This window comes from Mobula hypostoma, chromosome 4 (genome assembly GCF_963921235.1).
Source record: "Mobula hypostoma chromosome 4, sMobHyp1.1, whole genome shotgun sequence".
Classification (NCBI taxonomy): domain Eukaryota; kingdom Metazoa; phylum Chordata; class Chondrichthyes; order Myliobatiformes; family Myliobatidae; genus Mobula; species Mobula hypostoma.
In genome coordinates this window covers 131174907-131193756 of record NC_086100.1, presented here as the reverse complement: position 1 = coordinate 131193756, position 18850 = coordinate 131174907, and the positions used below count along the sequence as shown (strand labels likewise).

Below are 18850 nucleotides of genomic sequence, written 5' to 3'. Positions count from 1 at the left end.
GGTAAAATCACCAATGATGACGAGACAGCGTACAGGAGTGAGACAGGTCAGCTGGTTGAGTCGTGTCATAACAATAATCTTGCACTCAACCTCAGTAAAAACAAGGAACTAAATATGGTCTTTAGGAAGGAAATCAGGCAAACACACACCAGTCCTCATTGAAGGATCTGCAGTGGAAAGAGCGAGTAGCTTCAGGTTCATGGATGTTAACATTTATCCTGGGCCCAGCACACAGCTACACCCATGAAGGTGTGCTCAACGTAAACTCAAAAATGGAATAGCTCTAATCCAGGGGTTCCCAACCTGGGGTCCATAGACCCCTTGGTTAATGGTAGGGCTCCAAGGCAGAGAGAAGGCTGGGAACCCTAATCAAGTCAGTGTTCCAGGCTGACTGATGGCTTGCCTGATCAGCTGATCTATCCTGCTGTTATAAGACTACTAAATGGATCACCTGTATGACAAGATCGATTCTTGACCTCAAAATCTACCCTGCCAAGGCTTGGCATCTTAATGTTTGCCTGCACAGCACTTTCTCTGTAACTGCAACACTATGTTCTGCATTCTGTTATTGCTTTTCCCTTGAATTACTTTGATGTATTGATGAGGTGAAATGAATTATATGAATGACATGCAAAACAAAGCTTTTTACTGTACTTCGGTACGATTAACAATATTAAACCAATTACCAATTTACTTCCTGCAATCCAATTCCCCCACAGGTCATCTCCAACATATGTACTAATGTGGCAGCTGAATTCTCTAGGATAACAATTGTGCCAAAAATAAATGGATTTGGATGGTTTCTGACTTGTCTCCTGAGAGCTTAAGAGTAAAATAAATTTAAAACTAAGACAATCAATTCTAAAAAAATGTTTATTTGGGGATTGCAATTTCAATTTCTAAATTCTACATTGGTAATATCAGGGGTTTCCTTTTTGATACATTTATGCCTTTTCTGCATTTATCATAAAATTCCATGTTTTCTTGCACTTGAAAAGATGAGCGGTATGACGATACTACAAATACCAGTTGCCTTAACTCACCAAAACTGGCATTTTAATGAGCCAGTTGATACAAGGACACATCATGCAAAATTTATCTCAAAGATACATGCTGTTGCTAAGATGTTAGAATAAAATGAAGTTGAATTTTATAAAATATTAAGAATGAACAATTCATTTTTTTCATGTCAAGGAAGCTAACAAACCAGTAAAAGTTAACTATGGGCTTTAATAAAACAGATGTATGTGAAATAAGTGCTCTTCTACTTAAAATCACCTGATTTTCCAAGGTAGATTTTTATCTTCCCTGCTTTCTACACACGCATCTCTGGAGAAGTTTACATACCACAATAGAAACTGCCTAGTTCTCATTCCATTGATTCAAATTGTATTGAAATAAATCAGGTAGGTTCTTTAACAGCTGGGCTATCATTTCTATCAGATTAACATGCAGGTATTGAGGGCGAAAATCTATACCCACGTGCCAGTTTAAGTTTTATGCATTTTTGGACACCCAGAGGTGCCGATTACAGCATCAGGGTGGAGAGGTAAGCAGAACACTCCTACGAGGATAATGTGGTGTCAGGGCAAATGGTTCTCCGGCTGGAGTTGAAGGATGATAAAGTACAATTATTTAGTAAATATTTCAATGAGTGTCAACCTGGACAAGGTAGCTGAATCCAGGTGTAACAAAGGCATGGCTTTGTGGTTTCAGGTTCAAAAGAATGTACACATACAAACTTTAAACAATAGCCCAGTATTTCTCTTAACATCTGAGGGAACATCTGGGAGCCTGGATTTCCTTTGCATACATAACATTGAAGAAAACTGTCTGCATATGAGGGCATGTTTGTCTTCACCTATTCTGCTTAGAAATGAAAGCAGCACATTTTCGCAGGCTAAAGAGCTGTTATTTATTCAACATGCCCGCACTAGAGTAATCTGGAAGCTATCACTGTATTACTTCTCTATTTGTGTATAAATGTAAACATAATGTACATGTGGCTTTAGACAAAAATATCTACCAGACCTACTGGTTCCACCTGTGGCTTAAACCAAAGGCTTGGGTCACTTGGTAGCCGAACCACAGGAAGTGAAGAAGAAAATTAATAAAGATGGGGGCCAGTGGTGGTTAAACAATTCCGTCATTCACACTGGCGGAGATCACAAGCTACACAAACTTTGTGGACTGGGGTCAAACAAAAGGTGGCCAAAAACTGTTTTCATGGACAATGAACCCTCCCTCAGCTCATATAAACCTTTATATTTGTTCAGTTTTACACTTTTGACTCTGGGGAGTAGTGAGGGCAGGAAGGGCACTAGGGATTAAGGCAGACAGGTATTTCAGTTTTCATACTGAGCAACAAAACAACTTAATAAACATTTATTCTACAATGGTCAGAGCAATGATAGATATCCCACATTGACCCCAAAGAATGGAAGTACAAATATCCATTCATACATTCAGTGGTCACTTTATTAGGTAAATCTGTACAGCTGCTCATTACTGTAAATATTCAATCAGCCAATCATGTGGCAGCAATTCAATGGACAAGCGCATGCAGACGTGGTCAAGAGGTTCAACTGTTGTCAAGACCAAACATCGGTATGTGGAAGAAATGTGATCGAAGTGACTGTGGCCACGTAATCATTGTCGATGCTCGGCAGCAGGGTGGTTTGAGTATTTCAGAAACTGTTGACCTCCTGAAATTGTTATGCATGTAGTTTCTAGAGTTTACAGAGAATAGTGCAAAACACAAAAGAAACATCCAGTGAGCAGCAGTTCTGAGGATGAAAATGCCTTTTTAACAAGAGAGGTCATAGGACAAAGGCAAGACTGGTTCAAACTGACCAGAAGTCGACATTAACTCATATCGTTATGTGTCACAGCAATATTGTGCAGAAGAGCATCTTTGAACACACGATACATCGATCCTTAAAGTGGATGGGCTACAGCAGCAGAAGACCACAAATATACACTCAGTGGCCACTTTATTAGGTACAGTGCCCACTGAGTGTACATGTACATTTTATGACATAGAGGGAGGCTAATTGGTCCATCTAGCCAATGCTAGGCCTCTGTGCATTGCCATCAATCTCATTCCCCTTTACTTCCATTTCCCTCACGTGCCCATCAACTTGACTGGATTCTACTGCCTCCCATTTATACTAGGAACAGCCTATAGTAGCCAAATAACCTACCAGCATGTCTTTGGGAGGAAACCACACTACAAGGGCAACATTGAAATGTTCACAGGGAGAACCTCCACAGTCTGTATTGGACGTCGGAATGGAACTTGTGTTGCTGCAGCGGTAATGGAAGAGTGTTATCTGTCGCAGCATTGTGTCATCTTAAAACTTCCATCACAAATACCGCAAGTGCCCCAATGAATTACAGAGAGGAAGTTAAGGGTCAGAGTAGGGAATAGAGTGGGGTGGGGGAAGGAATCTGTTCACTGGAAGGAGAAATCAATATTCATGCCATCAGGTTGAAGGGTACCCAGATGGAATATAAGCTGTTGCTCCTCCATGCTGAGGGTGGCCTTATCCACCTCAATGCAAAAATGTTAATATAAAGTTAAATCTCAGTATAAATTATCTACAAAATTAGAAGAGCTAAGTAGAAGTGCCATGGCAATATCCAACATTGATTATGTGAGGTATTGGTTCTTAAGTAATACCATGAGGCACCATCAGTAGCTCTAAAAGAATGAGATATGTGGATTTAATTTAATTCAATTATTTTGCCCGAAAGTCTATTTTCTTAGGAGAACAGAATTTCACAGATACAACAAAAAGAAATTGAAAGACACTGATAATTGCAATTAGCTTTTGATGCAAAAGGCAGCTGGTCGATGTTTCATTGGCATCTGTTCATTTGAATTGAGTCAGGAAGTTAGAGTATATTGGAGCAAGCACAAGGTCAGGTTCCCTGCTGCGTTCATTGCTGATCCTTTCTATGCTTCACAAGTAAGACCTGATAAACTAAAGCTCTGAGCATTCACTAGGAGCTCTACACTTGTACCAAAAATTAGGAAGAATGAGTCAATAAAGTGAAAGAGAAGCTTGTAAGTGGGTAGGATACCTCCTCACTGAAACCAGCAGGAACTTTTGTGATGATATACAAAATAAATGTGATGCTACTCTACGTAGTCCAAGTCAGGCCAGTTTATCAGTACACTGCTGTGACAGTGAACCCACAAGGCTCCCACTTTCTGTATGGGAGGAAAAGTTTCAGCTGTAGCCTCACCAAGAGTTTCAACATGCTGACCCTGATTGTAATTTTGTGTAAGGATGTGTGAAAAGTTCCAGAACACAAACTCCAAATATTACCATGTACATTTCTACCTATCCTTCACTGGGTTAGAGATGTGCCTAGCCATGGCTGTACTATACAAAGAATATTCCAGAATGTACTAAAGTCCTGAGGGAAGTAGAGTTGTTGTTGTTGCTGTTCCTTTTCCTTAGTGCATCGGGCAGCAGTTTTTGACTGTTTTTTACGAGGCTGAGTTGCTAGCTCGATGGTCAACCCAGCACTGATGGAAAGAGTGTAAGGGGCTGGCTGGACTGGAACTCGGGCCCATTCACCTCGGGGTGCGGTGTTGATACTGCTGCACCACCAGCCAGCTAGGGAAGTAGAGTGAATAAACCCAAATGCCTATGCAATCACTGCCATTTGACAAAATGCCTAGCAAATATTACTGTTTTAACATTTCAAGCTGACGAACTTGAAGCACAGCTCACCCAAAATATTTACTGGTTCTTCTTACACGGATGTGGTCTGACTAACTGAGCGTATCCAATAATTAATTTTATTTTACATCAATTTCTGTGGCAGAAAATCAGCAATGACAGGCTCTATGGGTATGTCCAAAACTTTCTGATCTTCCAGTAGAAGGAATAATCCATAATTGAGAGATGACAAGTCACAAATACCCAAGCCTACTGTTTGAGCATAGCCTTAGCAACGCAGTAGCTTTATAAAGAACCCATGGGGGACGGTGGGCAAGACCACCTCCACCAAATCTTGTATGCACTTAGTAATGTGATATACAGGTTTTTATAGAGCAACTGCAGTTTTATTTCACTTTGAACAGTGATTGAAGATTGAATGTAAAAATGTCAATGTATGTTTACATTTTACAGACAATGAAGAAACTCATTTTGATAAAAAAGCTTAATAATTATTTTAAACCTGGTGGGCGGAGCTAAGATGCCACCAAATGGCCGCTTCTTTGAGCTCATCTGTGGAAACAGCTTAAATTCCTCCCTTTAATGTCTCTATTTGTTCTTTACAAGGTCAAAGTCCCTGATCTACAACAGCTCTCGAACTGCAGTGTTTTATGAAGCATGAGTTCCTGCTCTTGGAGCTCACTGATTGGCTGTTTTCCAACGTTCTCCAGGAGCGACCTAGAAGACAGCCAGGATTTCGCGGTGGCGGATGCTGTGGACAGAGGTCCCGGAGGTCAAGCAATTGCTTTCTTGCTCTCTTTCTCTTGATGGGGGGGAGAGTTTGTTACTGATTCTGAGACGGAGAATCGCAGAATAAAAAGTAACGCGGCAGACCATAACAACGTAACAGTGACCGCTGTTGGTCTCCCCTTTCACTGTGAAATGGGTAACATCTCTCTCTCCGTTGTTAGTGAGAGACAGAGCCTGTGGCATGTCGAATTGTTGGGTAAGCAACAGTTTTTGTTGCCTGCAGATCATGGTCTCACTTTGGGGGCTTTGCTGTTGCTTGGTGGGTGGTGGACACTGATGCCTTCTGCTGAAATGGGTAGGGGGAGGTTGATGTTGTGCTGCTGCTTGTGTGGGGATGGGGGAAGAAGGGGCTTTGGGGTTCTAACGTTTTTCTGTTCATTCTTTTGGGGTTCTCTTTTGTTTTCATCGATGTCTGCGAAGAGTAAGAATTTCAGATTGTATACTACGTACATTCTCTAATAATAAAAATGGAACCATTTAAAAACACGATAAATTCTATAGAGTAATATTGTAATGCATCATCGAAATGCCCAATTTTGTAATACTTCATCAGAAGATTTGACTTAATTCTCCTCATTATTCCAAAGTGAGTTTACACTGCATTGTAATTACAGATTCTATTTCACTGAATTCTGACATGTTACAGTACATGGTCTCATATTGGAGTTAATTATGTTGTTTGGATGAATTCCAGGAGATTCATTCATATAACTTGTACTTCGAATTTCCCAGTTACTTTTCTGCTATTAATACTTGCTACATCTGTTCACGTCTGGACCCAGATTTTGAAAGCATCTTTAGGCATTTCTAAGGTTATCAAAAGAATATTCTTTTCTTGACAAGAACTCAGCCTTTAAAATAAAAAAACATATTTTAACCAATCTTTTCCAATGTGGAACTGTTAAAATTGGTCACTGCACTTGCCATTCACCCATGAGGGTGAATAGGATTTTTATTTAATATAACCTGGAGAAAAATCAGCTATGGTTCATTTGGAAGCACACTTACCTCTCAGTTGGAATTTGGAGAGCTTATATCCCGTTACAGAAAGACAACACAAAAATCTAGGCAAACACGAGGAATTCTGCAGATGCTGGAAATTCAAGCAACACACAAAAAAGTTGCTGGTGAACGCAGCAGGCCAGGCAGCATCTCTAGGAAGAGATACAGTCAACGTTTTGGGCCGAGACCCTTCGTCAGGACTAACTGAAGGAAGAGCTAGTAAGAGATTTGAAAGTGGGCGGGGGAGGGGGAGATCCAAAATGATAGGAGAAGACAGGAGTGGGAGGGATGGAGCCAAGAGCTGGACAGGTGATTGGCAAAAGGGGTATGAGAGGATCATGGGCCAGGAGGCCCAGGGAGAAGGAAAAGGGGGAGGGGGGGAGAAAACCTTATAGCTCCCACACCTCGCACTTCCCGTTTCCACCTCCTATCCAAGATCCACAAACCTGCCTGTCCTGGCAGACCTATTGTCTCAGCTTGCTCCTGCCCCACCGAACTCGGTTCTGCATACCTCGACACGGTTTTATCCCCCCTTGTTCAATCCCTTCTTACCTATGTTTGTGACACTTCTCACGCTCTTAAACTTTTCGATGATTTTAAGTTCCCTGGCCCCCACCGCTTTATTTTCACCCTGGATGTCCAGTCCCTATATACTTCCATCCCCCATCAGGAAGGTCTCAAAGCTCTCTGCTTATTTTTGGATTCCAGACCTAATCAGTTCCCCTCTACCACCACTCTGCTCTATCTAGCGGAAATAGTCCTTACTCTTAATAATTTCTCCTTTGGCTCCTCCCACTTCCTCCAAACTAAAAGTGTAGCTATGGGCACCCGTATCGGTCCTAGCTATGCCCACCTTTTTGTTGGCTTTGTGGAACAATCTATGTTCCGAACCTATTCTGGTATCTGTCCCCCACTTTTCCTTTGCTACATCGACGACTGCATTGGCGCTGCTTCCTGCACGCATGCTGAGCTCATTGACTTTATTACCTTTGTCTCCAACTTTCACCCTACCCTCAAGTTTACCTGGTCCATTTCCGACACCTCCCTCCCCTTTCTAGATCTTTTTGTCTCTCTCTGGAGACAGCTTACCTACTGATGTCTACTATAAGCCTACTAACTCTCACAGCTATCTGAACTATTCTTCTTCTCCCTTGTCTCTTGCAAAAATGCCATCCCCTTCTCGCAATTCCTCCGTCTCTGCTGCATCTGCTCTCAGGATGAGGCTTGTCATTCCAGGACGAGGGAGATGTCCTTCTTTTTTAAAGAAAGGGACTTCCCTTCCTCCACCATCAACTCTGCTCTCAAACGCATCTCCCTCACTTCACGCACATCTGCTCTCACTCCATTCACCCGCCACCCCACTAGGAATAGGGTTCCCCTGGTCCTCACCTACCACCCCACCAACTTCCATGTCCAACATATTATTCTCCGTAACTTCAGCCACCTCCAACGGGATCCCACCACTAAGCACGTCTTTCTCTCCCCCCCTTTCTGCTTTCCACAGGGATCGCTCCCTATGCGACTCCCTTGTCCATTCGTTCCCCCCATCCCTCCCCACTGATCTCCCTCCTGGCACTAATCCTTGTAAGGGGAACAAGTGCTACACATGCCCTTACACTTCCTCCCTTACCACCATTCAGGGCCCCAGAGAGTCCTTCCAGGTGAGGCGACACTTCACCTGTGAGTCGGCTGGGGTGATACACTGCATCCGGTGCTCCCAATGTGGCCTTCTATATATTGGCGAGACCCGACGCAGACTGGGAGATCGTTTTGCTGAACACCTACGCTCTGTTCGCCAGAGAAAGCAGGATCTCCCAGTGGCCACACATTTTAATTCCACATCCCATTCCCATTCTGATATGTCTATCCACGGCCTCCTCTACTGGAAAGATGAAGCCACACTCAAGTTGGAGGAACAACACCTTATATTCTGTCTGGGTAGCCTCCAACCTGATGGCATGAACATTGACTTCTCTAACTTCCGCTAATGCACCACCTCCCCCTCGTACCACATCCGTTATTTATTTATATACACACATTCTTTCTCTCTCTCTCCTTTTTCTCCCTCTGTCCCTCTGACTATACCCCTTGCCCATCCTCTGGGTTTTCTCCCCCCTCCCCTTTTTCCTTCTCCCTGGGCCTCCTGTCCCATGATCCTCTCATATCCCTTTTGCTGATCACCTGTCCAGCTCTTGGCTCCATCCCTCCCCCTCCTGTCTTCTCCTATCATTTTGGATCTCCCCCTCCCCTCCCACTTTCAAATCTCTTACTAGCTCTTCCTTCAGTTAGTCCTGACGAAGGGTCTCGGCCCGAAACGTTAACCGTACCTCTTCCTAGAGATGCTGCCTGGCCTGCTGCGTTCACCAGCAACTTTGATGTGTGTTACAAAAATCTAGCACTGCAGTGAAAACTTCTAATTTACACTTTTTTGCTAATTTTCAAATTATGCTTTCATATTTCATGAAAATTTCATTTTCATATCACTACTTGAGGCAGCTACTTAGAAAACCGTTGCTGCATTTTCCACAAATCAACAGTACCTGCACTTCAAAATGGACTTAATTGAGCATAAAGTGCTTTAGGGTTTCCAGAGGTTATAAAAGACACAATATTGATTTAAATGTTTCCTTCTTTTCAGTAAACAGAAAACTGGAGAAGGGGCACTTTATTTCAACTGGCGAACCAAAGCTATATGTGAGAGGTTTGAATTTTAACATCAAGCAAGTACTTTTATCAGGTCATAGCAAGAGCAGTCTCTTACTGAAATATTTATTCCATGAGTGGCAACAGTCCTCCAGGTTTCTATGTTTGGGTCTGGGTAGCTTCTTTCACCAGGTGTCTGGGCATGGAAGAATCCTTCCTTGACCAATGAAGTTATCCATTACTGGCAGATATCAAACAGCTGGCAATGGTATCCAGGGTAAAAGGGGAGTTTTGTACCACTGAGATTGCTATGTTTACTGTTTTTTTTCCCAATATCAAGAGCACTATTGAAAGCAAACCTGTAAAGTAAATAGAGAACCTAAGCATGCCAGCACAGGGAGACTCCTTTAAGTGTGGGGCAAAAGGACAACCTTATCTAAAAAGTAACTACAGATACCACTTCCTGTGATCAAAGCTAATATCTGTAAGTCAACAACTCCAAAACATCCTTCTGTGGTTTCAATTGTTGAGTAACTGATTGCAAGCTATCCTTCATCCTTATACAAGAGACATAATATGCAAATAAATGCCCACTCAGATTATGCTGCTTAAAAATTTCCTACAAGTATCTCAGATCTTGCACGAGTTATAGCTTTAAAGTCTTTAAAAGTAGCATTATCAACATCTTTATGTTACATTATCACTCTAGACATACTATTTACACCATTGTTTTCAATTTTTTTTTCATTTAAGGAACTCATCCATTTTCATTGTCTATATCCATCTGTAATAGTTTCTGTAATTACTTGCCAAATCAAATAGATTTTTTCCATCCGAGGTTTGTTTCTTGGACAACCATGGGAAAAAATCGTTCACACTTTCAATACCAAGATGTCTTGTTACTTTCCTTGGTTGGTTTCATTCATTATTGAAATATTGTGATGGGTAAAAGCATGATATGACACCCAGTCATCTGGTTTGCATAAAAATTACTGGTTTGGGAACAGGTAAGGGAGGAATTAAAAAGCAGCAGTGATTTGTTAAACTGTGTTCATCTTGTCAGTTTTTTCACATTCATTAGAAAGTATTAAACAAACTTCACAAGTGATCAGTTGGTAAATTCAATGAGTTAATTGCTATTAATTAGGACCATATTAATAAGGGAGGGCAATTTTAATTTACCAATAAAATTAAGGTACAAAGAGATTGGAGGTAGCTGAAGAACTCACTGTAAATCTGCCAATAAGTGTGGCAACCTTGTATATGCATTCTTGAGTGTTTCTGTGAAAGGTTTCATTCAGTGGATGTGGTGACAGCCCATCTTGTAAACATTGGAGTTAATGCTATAAACTTTGCAGCTTAGTTCCTAAACTTTGAAAGTTACTTTGTGTGATCTGCACTTTAGAACTCCAAACTATCATATCAGTATGGATAGCAGTTCTGCTGTTTTACTTTGGGTAGCAGATGTACACAGTGGGACCGGCACAGTAGGAGCAGGTGTCATAAGGATTACAACAGGCTACCCCTTACTCTTCTCCAGCTGCACAGAGAGTAGGGGATCAGCAGAAAAGTTCAGTTCACAGCATGACATCTACAGGCAACGCACAAGCTTCAGGTCCAAGCACACATATTTCAGAAGGCTTAGAGTCTCGAGTCAGCTGGCTGGCATCAGACAATTGCAGTCTAATAGTACAGGAATAATTGTTATAGACTGGTGTTTGTGTACCTTAGGAGCTAAATCCTGCAAAATACACTCACCGTTAGTTAAGTTGCAGCACACTCTGTGAAATTTGCAAGCTGTTTGAGCAGCCTGTACTCAGTGCTAAAACTGCCTAGGTCTCCTGATATCAGCAGAAGGTCTGTCCTTTAAGTTATTAACATCAAACTTTCTGCATAATCACTCAGAGTTGAACTGCACGTGCATGAAACGAGAGCTGTACAACTTATCTCCTTCTACCTTAGGCCACAAACTTATCAATCACCCCTGCTGTGGACCACTTTCTGGAGGTCTAAGACACCAACTTCTACAAAGAAGGGATCCGTATGCTCCACGACCACTGGACTAAGTGTATAAACATAGGAGAGGACTTTGTTGAAAAATAAATGTGCTAGGTTTTCTAAAATTGACTCCTTCTATCTTAGACCACGAACCTATCAATCGCCCTCGTATATATTACAATGGGTATATTGCTAAGTTCAAAATTATAATCAGTCTTTTCTCAAAACTCAGCTCTACTGAGCTGAAGATTGCAGCTGAATATTTATGATCCAGTATTAATTAAAATTGCTTTGATAAAAAACAAACAATCATCTCCTTCGGCACATTTGTCCAATGTCCTATGAACGAAAAGCTGTTCTCTCTGGCAGTAAAATCAGTATTCAGTTTAAGTTAACTGATAAATTGATAAAGGTCATTGTTATGTTTTCTAACTTTAAAACATTAAATCAAGTCAAGGGAAGATATTGAAGTCCAAAATGTGAGTTTGATTTAATGTGTACTTTAAGTGAGATCTGGCACCTATCATGTGGTAGAGTGATGATGTATGTGATTCATGTGATCTATGCTGACAGTTTCTGTTTAGACTTGCACTTTCATTCCTGACTGCAATTTAATTGCTTCTCTGTCTGCTGTTTCCATTGATACAGCAATTTCAACTACTGTTTTAAATGTGAATTGTGCTTCAGTTAAGAGCTGTTTTTGAATACTTACTTGTAAGATTCCATAAACTAAGATGATCTCTCAGTGCATCATTCAGCCCATCACTGAACTGACAATGTCTTCAATTCAGTCACATATACCGAAATGGACTTCCTTTTGATTCCTAAAACATTCTGAGATTAACAATGGTTTTGCTTCTAAATGTTCCAGCATTAGTTTTACGGTATCAGCAAAGCTCATTCTGGAAGTATTGGTTGGAGCAATTAAAATTCAAAGTAAACGGCATGTCTTTAAACTCATGCATTCAACAAAATAGGTATTCATTTCTTGTTGGCTATTTCATTTGCTTCAAAATACGGTTCAATTTGCTCAGTATACATATTCCAGTTACCTTTTGTGTAATCAAACGCATCAATTTTCCCAATGTAGCCAGCCATTTCTGCTCTACTTTATGATTATTATCACCCTGTACGAACTCTTTATGAACCCATGAAGTGTTCCATTTTCTGACTTAAGAGAAAAACTCTATCATGTCCCTTTCGATGAACATGTCGCCGCTGTTTCTTTTTCAACTTGACCATCTCTGCACGTGCTGGACTGTTTTTTTATTCGCTATTCCTCACTGCTTTTCTTTTTAGCTTAAATGGCTCACTGTTCTTTAATAGATTAGTAGCCATCTTGGGTATGTTTTAAAAATACCTTGTCACCACTGTTATGTTTTGTAACTTTAAAACATTGCACTATTTCAAAGAAAGACACGGGAATCTGAAATATGAGTCTAACTTCACGTTTACTTTAAGCGAGATGTGCATATATCATGTGGTAGAGTGATGGCGTATGCAATTCATAGATTTTTACATATTGTATAACCATAATGAAATATATAAATAATAAAAGATGCTTAATCATACAATATATTTACAAGATTACTCAAATCTTACTGAAATATTAAATACACAACAGTCATTGATCTGAAATACAGGTCGACCTTCTATAATCCGGCACCATTGGGACCTGAGGAGTGCCAGATTAGTGAAAATGCCAAATTACAGAAGGATCACATTAAGCAATAGCTAACCGCCTCATCACACCTTTAAAATGTCGTGTAAATCAGTACAAGTTAGATAATAATGAAACAGAAACATTAAATGAGTAGCAAGTGAAATTTTAATAAAGTAATATACTGTACAGGCAGAGATAAAATAAAGGGTACAGGTGAATGTACAGGAATTAACTTATACAGAACAGTTAAGCACTTCCGCTTCTAAAGTGAGACGTTCAATATACCTTCAGGCAAAGTTACATGTCTGCAAGTGTGGGGTTGTCAGGATCATCAACATCTTCATCTTGAAAAATGAGTGAAGCATCAGGAACTGGTGCTGAAACTGACACAACAGTTTCTTCAAAATCTGTTGTTCTTGGTGGCAGTACATCTGGGTGAGCAGAAGCAGAAGTCGGAGAAAGGAGGTCTTCTAGATGCCACATTTCATGTGACCGCCAGGCGGCCGGGGATTCGGCGCTGGGCTCTTCCCTCTTCACTCGCAGTTACTGAGGGAATCCTCATTAGTTTCTTTTCCTCCGTTTAATAATATGCTTAAATTCAGCGGGTCGCCACGTCTGATCTGAGGTTGTAGGCAGAAGAGAACAGAGCGCTAGTTGGGCCACGCCGGAGGTAAGTGCGCGACTGCCGGCAGGCGGGCGAGAAGGCAGACCGACCCAGTGCGCGCCAGCTCCCCCGCTGCTGGCGGGTGAGAGGGGCAGCTGCCGGGTGGCCACGCCTCAAACAAATGATATTAATAAATTCAGGAAAACCAGCAGAAATCGCTTGTCTGTGCTTACAAGAGGGCGCCAACATGTGAACAGATCTAGCGCAACCAAAACAATGCACAGCAGATTGGTACGGTGGCCCGGGAAATTTGAAATTACAGTTGCATGGAAAATTTTAAATCAGTGCCGGATTACCGAAGGAACCGGATTACAGGTAGTCGACTTAGTGAAGGTCGACCTGTATTAACTTACTGCCTGATCTGATGATTACCACCTGTATTTTCTGTTTTTACTTGAAGTAATTGTTACAGAAAGCCACCACAATATGAAGCAAACAATCTTACGAAGTGCAATCAAGTCAGTTTGTATTGTATTGGTTTAAATGCCAATAAAAACAAGTACAACAGCAACTTTCAAAGGAGAATTAGATAAATATTTGAAATGAAAAGGCTTGCTCAAAGAAATAGCACAGGCACAATGGCTCAAATGGCCTCCCTCCGCACTGCAATTCTATGAGAAGAACTTCATAAGCATTTTTCTGGTAATTCGATCCAGTAATTTCCAGGCTACGGTTTATAGATAGCTTAAACTGTAATTTATACTTACTGTATGAGTCATGATTAAATACTAAAAGTACTATTTGATTTGAAGGCCTATCAAAACATTTCCCTAGCTCACAAATAATAGTTCTGTTCAAGAAATATGTGCATTTCTCTACCACTCACAATATTAGTCAAAATATCCTAATTTCTGGATACAATGACTTATTTTGTAAGTTTAGTTACCATTGTTCCAAAAAGGGCAGTTACCCTGCAGAGAGCAAGTTCTGATACACAGCAACGGATGAAAGACCAATTAATCCGATTTCTGGCAGCGTTGACTGAGGAAGGGTGTCAGCAGGGAAGGTTTATGAATTCCCATCTTTTTTTTAAATAGTGACATGTAATTTTCAAGCTGAGCAGCTCAGGGTGTTTATTCAATGAGTTGCATGCATCAGGTGTGCAACATTGAAAACTGAATTCAATGAAACTTTGAAAGGGAAACTTAATGTTCATTCATACCAAGTGGCAGAGTCACAACACCAGAAACCTGGGTTCAATCCCATCCGCGAGTGCCATCCATGTTATATTGGACGTTCCAAAAAGATACACGGGTTAGTTGTGGGCACGCTATGCTGGTGCTGGAAGCATGACGATATTTGCGGGCTGCCCCCAGCACATTCTGGGTTGGCCCACCTGCCCAGAAATGTTTTCTATAGTTTCCCATTCTCTACTTGCATAGTCTAGATGAGAAGGGTCTAGATTGCTGGCATGAAAGTTCTCAGACTTCAATTGTGTTGCCAGATGCTGAATGGGTCTCCAAAAATGCGTTGAGGAAGCCCTTCCTTCAAAACTTTTAACTGTTGGCAAAGCATTACTTCTTCCACTGACTGTGGCTGTTGTGAGAGATTTTGAAATAGCTGTTTTCAAATAATCCTAACACATTTCAAAAGCAATGAAATTGCAAAGAAATTTTAAAAGACACAAAAACTTAAAATAGATACAACTATTAAAATGCATTGGGGATTATAACATTAAACTAAGCAAATAGAATTAAAATAAAGGAATTATTGTGTTTGGTATGCTCAGCCCTATTGAGAAATAATTGGATCAGATCTAACTTGTTACAGGATCCTGGACAGGATTATTCAAATATCCTTACCAAGTCCCACACTCAAATGTAAGAAAGAAACGTACATCATCTGCCGTACAGTAAGTTCCACTTTTGACAATACAAGTCCTAGGTTTGCTGCTATTTCTAAGGCCAAATACCAACTGTTCTTTTTAAAACTGGTCACATTTGCTCACAGTACGTGTACCTTTTATTTTCACTCTCCTGCCACAAGTGTGGTCTTCTATTATTAGATACCAAATGGGAATTTGGTGAAAATGTGCTGTTTTGTATTCAAAATATCAGCATACTTGTGACATACAAATGAATGAATGACTGGTAAGATTTATTAAACAGAAACAAAAATATAGGAAAAGACATCAAGGGTGAAATTAAAGGAACGATTTCATAGGGTGTATTGGTGGTGTCCATAGAGTGGTTTATATAATAAAGTCAAGAAAATTCCAGTGCAAATTTTGCTGGTAGGTAAGCCATGAGTTTAAGCCCTTCTCCACCACTCTCTCTATGCCTACTTAGTCACCTTTTACCACTATACCTCGCATCTTACAGAATTTTATTGTCCAGAGTCAATCCTAATTGAGTTGATTGTTACTCAGTTTAATTTAATGACATTTCCTCACAGACATACAAAATGATTGCTGAGATCTTGTGCTAGCTTGTCAAACCAGCCACATTTTTGATAAGTTACTAAATATTCCTGGTGACCTTTGCACAGTACTGCATTTGTTAATGTGGAGAAGACATCGAGTTTGTATACCTGGCAGGAGCAAAGGATGTTGGGAATAGTGAGGGTGGTGTGCTGCGGGAGTGGTGTGGGACAGGTAGCAGAGAAGGACAGCCAGGGTGTGGGGGGGGGGGCGGGGAGTGGTGCGGGTGCAGCCGCACCCAGCCCTGAGATACCAGGCAAGGTTATCTGATTCCAAACAACTGGTTTATTTATCATTACGGAATGCCTCTCTGGTGCTTTTGCTCCCTCCACTCTCCCTTCCCCTGTCCCACTTTCAGTCCACAATAGAGACCTATATCAAAATCAGGTTTATCGTCACTCACATGTCATGAAGTTTCTCCTTTTTTCACAGAAGCAATACATAAGATTACTACAGTATGTCAAAGTAGATGAATCCATATTGCAATGTGATTTTGTAAGAAAGTGCTTATTCAACTGAATCTTGCAGAAGCAGTGAGGCAAAACTGCTGTCTGCAGAATTTGTGGAAAACTGCTCACAAAGGTTCAGCAATCTTTGTGATGTTGATTTCTCTTTATCTGATTTGACTGTGTTGAGGGTCAATTCATAAAAATCTCTGGCATCCATCATGCTGTCTGAGCAGTTAAGTCCCATGAAAGAATTATCATAGACAACAAATCAGGAAGAAAAAAAAGTGCATTTCATTTTTTTGGATGTATGATCCTTCAACTTCTGCCTTAATTATGTGTCTTTTGGCAGACTGTAAAGTCTTTTAAATGTTTATTAAAATTGCAGTATATTGTGTGCAAACATTTTCTTTTGACTTTGGCCTTTGTTAGGTGCTAGATCATAAAAAAATCAATATTCAAATCTATTCATCATTGGAGTATGAACTATGGACAAACTTTGCACTAGAAATGAGGCAAAATTATCAGATTGTCAATACTACAGAGTGAGATTGATGGCAACTTTAGAATTTCACACATGCATAACTTAATGCAGAAATTCTAGCTGATATGAGAGGTTCCTCTTTTGTTGCTTGAAGTTCAACTGAGGGAATTAAAATTTACTTACATGAAATCTGGTAAGCAGTAATTAGATAGAAGAGCTTGGTAGGGCATGTTATAGCTATTTAATAATGCCAGATCTTGTACAACAAAATGGAATGTCCACAGGGGACTTCACAGCAAGAGAAATTTGTAAATACATCAAGTGACTAGCATCAATTTCATTGGAGAAAGTTGCATATAATGGGGTCTGTAGAAGAGGAGTCACATGAACCAGTATTTCTGCACTAAATTATGTAAGCATGAAACTTTGCAGCTGGTGCTAGTTTCATGGATATATGATGGAAAACTCTGAGAGTTTTGCCATCATTATTACCGGAAAGTCTGGGCCACTGTTTACTCTCCTAAGGGCAAATAGATTTGAAAACTGATTTTCTAAACTACTGGCAAACAACAAAGCCAAAAATAAGAAAGAAACCTTGGTCACTACACAATGTACTGCAATTGAACTTGGAGAGTTACTGGAGAAACCGGCGCCAAAAACAACAAATAACAGTGGAAAATTGTTGTGAGTGGGTCTGCCCTAACTCATCCAAAGACTATTAGAGGAGGGATGGCATACTTCCAATTTCAGTGCTGGGCACACTGATGTCAGATGTATAGCCTGTATCAGATACAGTGAACAGCTCCTGTCCTTTCATGTTACTCAGAAAATAAAACTTCTAGATAACTTCAAAATACTACTGGCTGTTTCATTATCAAAGATAGGCAAACGTCTCAAGATATCCATCTTCAGAACTTTTCTCAATTAAATCACAAAATTATTGTCAATTAAATTATGTGAGAGGAATTCCAAGTTTATGAACTTATACTCACTGGGAATTTGATCTTGACTATTTTAATTAATTAGAAAGAACAGAAAAAGAGAAGAAACTTCCATGTAAATTATCAAGATAGCACTGGGATGCAAAGGGTACCAGATTTGCAAAACCCATGAATTTAATTTGCACTCAAGGAACTTTAATTGGTACTTACCTCAGCTCCAGAATACTTCTGGGTCCTGTTCACTAGATAATCCAAACATACGTCATCACCGATCGGCATGGAACGAAACTGCAGCTTGAAAATCTCTGCTCGAGTTGGGGTATCGGGCAATGGTACATATATAATACGGTCAATCCGTCCAGGACGCATCAAAGCCTGCAAGAAATTAGAGAATCGTTTATACTCCTTCGCACAGAATTGGGTCGAGTTTGGCTCCTCTTGTGGCAAATGCATCATCTAGAGCCTTGTAGCCCGCGTCCTTAATTTGAGGAAAGCGAGTGAATCTCAAGGCGGATTCAGTGGTAGCCCTCTAACTGGAACTAGGAGGCTGGGTGTGGAAGTATCAGGCAATGCTTTGTTCATCAACTCACTCTTGTAAGGTGCGCTTCCAAAGATTTTCACTGATCAGGCTCTTAGTTGAAAACACAGTTTTCCATAAAACCATCTAGGTTCAATCATGGAGGAAAACAGATGAAGGGAGGGAGACTGAATGCAGGAAACTACACACCAGATATCCTTTTTTTCTGCTGAAAACAAGGGTCAGGCTTAACATTCATAATTCTTGTCCCTTCTTATTTTGGGATCCGGATAGCTGAATAAACCCGACATTTGTTGGTGAAGTGAAACAGGCCTGTTGGCTATCAACGTCTTTTTAAATCTTTTTAATTGTATCTGATAGGGATACTTTCCAAACTATTTAAAGAGATTTAAATAAATATAACGTTTTAAAATATTGCATTTTTAGGAAAATGTAACTAAAAGCAAAAAAAGTATGAGTAAGTTTAGGAAAAGATTAGCTTTATATGTCGACGTACATCAAAGTATTTCACCATCCAGTGAAATGCATCGTTTGTATCAATGAACAACACAGTCCAAGCATTACCATGC

General features: G+C 40.4%; 1 protein-coding gene across 1 annotated transcript in view; it reads right to left on the bottom strand.

The window, feature by feature from the left end:
• The window catches only part of afg2a (AFG2 AAA ATPase homolog A), a 428299-nt gene that overhangs the window by 76081 nt on the left and 333368 nt on the right, over window positions 1-18850 (bottom strand). The window contains exon 15 of the mRNA XM_063046538.1: window positions 17954-18118. Coding sequence (XP_062902608.1) covers window positions 17954-18118 — 165 coding nt within the window. The remainder of the gene's footprint in view (window positions 1-17953; window positions 18119-18850) is intronic.